Source organism: Leptidea sinapis, chromosome 12, assembly GCF_905404315.1.
Source record: "Leptidea sinapis chromosome 12, ilLepSina1.1, whole genome shotgun sequence".
Taxonomy (NCBI): Eukaryota; Metazoa; Arthropoda; class Insecta; order Lepidoptera; family Pieridae; genus Leptidea; species Leptidea sinapis.
This window is the reverse complement of record NC_066276.1, coordinates 12,281,720-12,288,285: the sequence shown is the minus strand read 5'-3', so window position 1 is coordinate 12,288,285 and position 6,566 is coordinate 12,281,720. Positions and strand designations below refer to the sequence as shown.

The following is a 6,566-nucleotide window of genomic DNA, read 5'->3' as shown; positions in this document are numbered from 1 at the left end:
TTACAAGGAGCTTTCTTCCACGTAAAACAAAGCTGTGGAATGAACTTCCTTGTGCGGTGTTTCCGGGACGATACGACATGGGTACCTTCAAAAAAAGCGCGTACACCTTCCTTAAAGGCCGCTCCTGTGATTCCTTTGGTGTTGCAAGAGAGTGTGGGCGGCGGTGATCACTTAACAACAGGTGACCCGTACGCTCGTTTGTCCTCCTATTCCATAAAAAAAAATCACTTTAAAAACATAACAAATTGTTCAGATTGGCAAGAGCGACATCTCAAGTCAATTTCCTAATATGCAAATATTGGGGTTGAGCAGGTTATCAACAGTGTAAAGTAAATCCTGTAGATGAAGCCACTACCTGAGAGTTGAACAAAGCATACAAGATTTTATCAACGATATGGTACTCGAACGGTTGGCAAGAGCACTCGCACGGAACGCGAAAGGTCGCGGGTTGGAGTCCCGCAGCGTTCATAAAATTTTGTTTTCAGTTTTATGTGTGTAATTAATACCAGAAGTGAGGGTCATCACTTTAAAAACAAATTGCAATAATTCTAATTTCCGCGTTCGGCGGCATGGGTCAAAGGACAGTGACATACAAAGGTGCGAAAGGCCCCGCCTTATTCGTTTGAGCCGCGCCGCTCATTTGATACAGCAGTTTTACAGTATTGGACCGAGTTTAGGGCGATGACCTTATTATTTGCTGACATAGACTATGACGTCGCAGAAACCCGCATAAATGGCGCGTTTGAATAGCCGAAATATATTGCCCGAAAATAATATTTATTCAATAAGAATGTTTTATCAATAATTTAATGTGTCTGATAACTTTTAAGGCCGGAACGCATTACCGCGGCGCTGAGCAGCGCGGCACTAGGCGTCAAAATATTGTCTCAATCATTTTGTATGGAGTATGTCGCACTAGAGCGGTGCTGCACTGCGCGTCGCGGCATAGTCATCTTCGATAGAATATAGTGACGTGCAGTGCAGCAACGCTCAGTGCGACACAGCAAGCGGTGCGTCAATTCAATATGCATACTGTTAATTGTTAAGTTTATAGAATTTTGTCTTCGACATTCTGAAGTAAGTGTGAAATCGTACAGTGTCATTAAGAAGGCGAGGAAATAAACAATGATATTCGCCTTTTTGATAGCGTGACCTTGATATTTAGCAATTATTATTATTATTATATTTTTTTTTGCTGTTCCATAACTCGTTTTTCTTCTGCACACAATAAAGAAATAATGAGCAAATCCTCATCACTGTTGTTCATCTTGTAATATTACCATCTATTGACGTCTGACCTTTAGGATGTTAAAATCAAATTTAATTATTTTTAAAAATCATGCATATACTCTAATGCTCGATTAGAAACTTTTGATCGTTTTTTTTTTAAAATATCAAACATTCAATATATTCAAGAACATTAAAAAATCATTATTATTCCTATTTGTTCACTAACTACATAATATTATATCTCTTTTATATTAAGCTTAAAGGACTTGTATCCAAAACCATTAATCAATAAAAAAAAATTACGAATGACATTTGTGACCTGATCACAGAGTAATTACTTTTTAGTTTTACTAGAGCAGACTAGTTTAACCTCTAAACATCAAGTTTTCTTTGCCCATAATCCTAACAGAAGTTTTTCTTGTAATCGGGTAACTTAATGAAAAATGATTTAAATATTCTCCTCTTATTAAATTTCGGCTTGAACTGGTCTTGTTGCAATTGCTCTAAATAAAATAAAATTAACTAGAGCAGACTAGAGCGAACGGTCAACGAATATTTTAGTAATAGTATTGAGTATTCATTATTCTGTGGAACGAAGAGTCTAGACTCTAAAATAACACATATATTTGCGAAAACATCAAAATTAATAATAAATACGAAGCTTGTTCGCGGGTTTAATATAATATATTGTTGATTTGTTTTGTGCGTTTATTAAGTCAATTGTCAGCTGTGGAAATATGCCGAAATATTATTGTGATTATTGCGATACTTATTTAACACATGATTCTCCAAGTGTGAGAAAGACACACTGCACTGGACGGAAACATAAAGACAATGTTAAGTTTTTCTATCAAAAATGGATGGAAGAGCAGGCACAGCATTTGATCGACGCAACTACTGCAGCGTTTAAAGCTGGAAAGATTGCGCAAAATCCTTTCGGAGGGAAGGGTGCTGCAATTCCACCACCATGGGATCCGTCTGTAATGGGACCTGGAGGACCAAGACCACCTGTACAGCCCCCAAATGGTCCACCAGGCATGATACCTCCCCCTACAATGGGTCCTGGGGGTCCTATGGCACCACCAATGATGATGGGACCCCATGGACCTATGCCACCCATGATGGGAATGCGACCTCCTATGATGGGTATGATGGGACCTATGGGGCCTATAGGACCAATGGGTCAAATGAGACCACCACTAATGAATGGCCCTCCGATGAACAAATAGTGATAGTGAAATGTGAATTGTGTGAACATGTGAAGGAATGGTGAAAATCTTAATTGTAATAAGAAGGAAAAATTTTCTACTCAAATAAATTTACCTCTCATTAAGGATATGTTTGAATTCTATTTTATTATTATACATATTTTCATTACAATATTAATATAGTCTTAAGTTTTAAGGAAAAAGTTTGCCTTTTAAGTCATATATTAAACTTATTGTTTATGTATGGGTAGAAATCAAATAAGTGACTGTAAATTAATGTTTTAAGTGACAAAAATAAATAATTTATGTCATAGTATTACTAAGTCAGTAACTGACTGCAAGTGATGAGAAAAAAACATTACATCAACTTACAAACACTAATTTGGGTTACTTATGACAAAATGAGAAGGTTCATAATATTTGAGTAACCTAGTATTTGTTTGAGTGTCAACATTACATCCTGCATTTATTTCAATATTTGGCATATAATTTATTTAAACTGAATGATATTTTATCTTAAATGAAGTGTTTCAAACAGAAAAACCACTATGAGCTAAAATTTTTTTGAAAATTTTCTTATGCAATATCTATTTGAAGAAACATTATAAGCCAAAACTTTAATGAAGACTATGTAATTAAATGAAACAATGTATTCCAAACTAAAGAAAGTAATATGCATTTTGGGAAGGTTCCTTCCTTATTTGTAAATGGGGAGGAAAGAAAGGGAAATACCAGAAATTCGGTTCTGGCTGCCCTATTCGCCTGCCGCTGACGCTGCACGCTACACTTGGCTAGTACTTTGTTTTAACTGTTCTCACATAACCTTAAAGGCCGGCAACGCTCCTGTGATTCCTCTGGTGTTGCAAGAGATTGTGGGCGGCAGTGATCACTTAACAACAGGTGACCCGTAAACTCGTTTGACCTATTCCATAAAAAAAAAACCTAACCTAACCAATTTTATTAAATTGTAGTTGATAGAGCTTTGGTCCACCTTCCGCAGCAATGCTAGTGCTCATGTAGCATTTTAATTTTACGCATTTTACCCATTTTGAAGTTAGAAGTTTTTGTTGTTATTTTTTGGAAAACTGTGCATCACCTTGTAATAAGAGTGGTAGCATTATAATCGTGAACTAAAGCTCTATCAACCACAATATTCTTTACGTCCTAATTCCTGCTACGCGATACTAAGTCCAAAAAACAATGCTATTGGTGCGTTAGCCCAACTCACCCGACTGATTTGATTCCACCCCCATTCAAATTCGTGCGCATCAAACATCATAAAAACAAACAATCAAAAAAATCAATAGTTTTCATTAAAAATCATATCAAAATAAAAGGGATTTATTTTCTCAAAATTGATTCCTTTACAATTCTTTTTGATGTCATTTTTAATATACTAGATACTACTACCGCTTCGGAAACAAATGGCGCTCTGAGAGAGAAGAAGCTGCGCAAGAAACTCTCCCAGCATTCTTTTTTTGTGCTCTTTTCAATAAAAATATACAATATTGTAGTCATTTCTATCGCTATAAAATAATCAAAATCTAGTCCCAGGCTGTGCGATCATTTCGATATTCAGCTGTGGAGTAATAGGATTTACGACAGAGCCATTTTTTTTATAAAACATTTAAATTTATTTATAGATAATGCCTGAAAACTTTAAAAAAAAAAGCATAAACCCTCAATAAAGCATAAAACCTCAAGTTTAAATATCAGAAACCAATAATCATTCATAAAGCAGCTTACAAATTTTGCTTAATGTGAACTTTTTAGTGGAAACTCAATTGGAAAAATAGTCTCTATCGAAATATTTAAGTTGCCCTATCTCTATTTCTAGTCGCTCCCGCAGAAGCCGGCAGCAGACTGAACAGGCCTTCGCATTAGCCTCATTTAGAGGCTTAAGTGCTTAAATACCATAATACTTAAAATAACTAAGTAAATCCATTGTCATTAGCTGTGCCTAAAATAAATGATTATTATTATTAGTCTTAGCCATGTAATTAATATGATTAAAGTCTTAAACAATATTGGCTACAATATGGATTATGAATTTATGATCTGAGGATTGCATGATTCTGCTTAGCCTTAAATGACATTCTCTACCTGGGATAAGCCAACTCTTAGGAGATTTTTTTAAATTGTACATGTTTAAAATATTTTGAACAATAATAAAGTTTCCAATATTCATTCACCTAGATTATACTTTAGTGTGCCACAACACCCAAAATACAGTTTTGAATCTACCCCGAATCTTTCATAGTCTTTTATCATATCTTCAAAGTATTGGTGATGTATTGACAAAGTTCATGGTGAAAGTTAATATACTTTATTAAATTGTAATATTTGGTGTTAAACATTATTCTTAAGGTTTTGGTGAGTTAAAGTGCAAGATGACAATTTTTTTTCAATATTTCTTTGAAATTTTAAGTTTTTACGAATATTTCCATTAAATTACTGAACATTTTTAACTTTTCTTCTTCAATTATATGGGTGATGGAGCACACTATAACGAAAATGAAATTAAGTCGAAAAGATTTTAGAGCGATGTTTTTTTATGATTTTAAAAGTTTACTCTCTCCGCAAGACTGTGCCGCTCGTCTTCAAAATGCTTTTGGGAGAGAACCACCTTGCTTGAGCACCGTGAGGCGATGGTTTACTGAATTTGAGAGAGGTCGGGTTTCTTTACATGACGAATTTCGTGAAGGTCGGCCTTCAACTGCCGTCAACGAAAATAATGTGGCTACTTTTATGCGGATAATTGAAGAAAACCCGTGGATTACCTATGAGACAGAAGCGGGCTCGCGTGGAATGGTGCTCACAGAATGATAATGAAGTGCGACCACGGACATTCTAATGCTCTTTGTGATATTGTCACAGGAGACGATACGTGAATTTATTTCAAAAGAACCCGAAAATAAACAGCAATCTTGTGAATGGGTGTTTGTAAATGAGACCAGCAAAAGTGAGGCAGGCGAGAAACATTGGTAATTCATAATCTTATTTTTTTTCTCAGCTACGGGTTCCATCTGCACAATTCCACTTCAAGATCAAAAGAGTATTAATGTTTACCCAGAATGATAAAAAAAGTTCGCGAAAGACGACCAAAAAGCCGCGTTCTCCTACATGTCATGAGACAACGCTTCTTCACACACGGCCAACAAAACTAAGTTATTTTTAGCTTCCGAAAAGGTACCACGCGTCACCCATCCTGCACACAGCCCCGACCTCAAATCATCAAAGATTTGATGAGAGGTTTCACTTTTCCGAAGAGGCAGTGATAGCGTTCAATCAGCACGTAGAAAACATGCCTTCAGATCAATGGTCCTCCTGTTTTAAAAATTGTTCGATGGCATGAAAAAATGTTAAAAAGGTAAAGGTGAGTATTTTGAAAAGCAATAAACATAATATTTTGGTTGTAACATGTTGTTTTTTTAAGTTACCTACGCAAAACTTTTAGTGTGGCCTACGTATTGATTAGGCAATCTAATTAATTATTATAAACTGTTTAATCTTGTAAAACTCCTTATTATACTATTAAGTACTAGTCTATACACAAACATGGATCCAAATAGATGCCGCGAGTGTATGAACTTCGCGTGCCAAAAGAGGAGCAATGCTCTTCCTTTGACGCTTTTATTTTATTTTTTATTATGATGTATAATACATTGCCGATTTTAGTAATAAGCAATACCGAATATAGATGTACTGAAAACGTCAAGTAATGATGAGGTGAGTGGCTAAACGTTAGGCTCGATGAACTGGCATTTTTAAAGACGCCACAGTAGGTACAAAAAAAGGCACGCTTGGTTTTCATACAGACGGAGGGATTTGAGTTATCTAGCTACTTGGATCTGTCTGTGGTGTTATAACACTGTTGCTTACTCCCTATCCATGATATATTTCAGAAACAGTCTTAATAGATCATTAACCCAGAAAAATTCTAGAGGAATAGGAATGTTTATATGAATATAACATAAGGTATACAACAATACCAAGGGTTTCCCACGAACGTTGCAATATTAGCTAAGAATGCTAATGAAGAAATCATGGATCAATCTATTGACATTGAATAATGTCAAATAAACTCTGACTAAGGGCTTTTGAATTCATTATAAATACACTGGCCTT

General features: G+C 35.4%; 1 protein-coding gene across 1 annotated transcript; it reads left to right on the top strand.

The window, feature by feature from the left end:
• Positions 1-1,679: 1,679 nt before the first annotated feature.
• LOC126967248 (U1 small nuclear ribonucleoprotein C) lies at positions 1,680-2,563 on the top strand. Its single transcript, XM_050811741.1, has one exon. The coding sequence runs from the start codon at positions 1,968-1,970 to the stop codon at positions 2,457-2,459; it is 492 nt and encodes a 163-aa protein (XP_050667698.1). The 5' UTR covers positions 1,680-1,967; the 3' UTR covers positions 2,460-2,563.
• Positions 2,564-6,566: the final 4,003 nt, after the last annotated feature.

Bases quoted from the DNA above. Each gene is read 5' to 3' on its own strand.
- LOC126967248 (XM_050811741.1), top strand. From the start codon at position 1,968: ATGCCGAAATATTATTGTGATTATTGCGATACTTATTTAACACATGAT.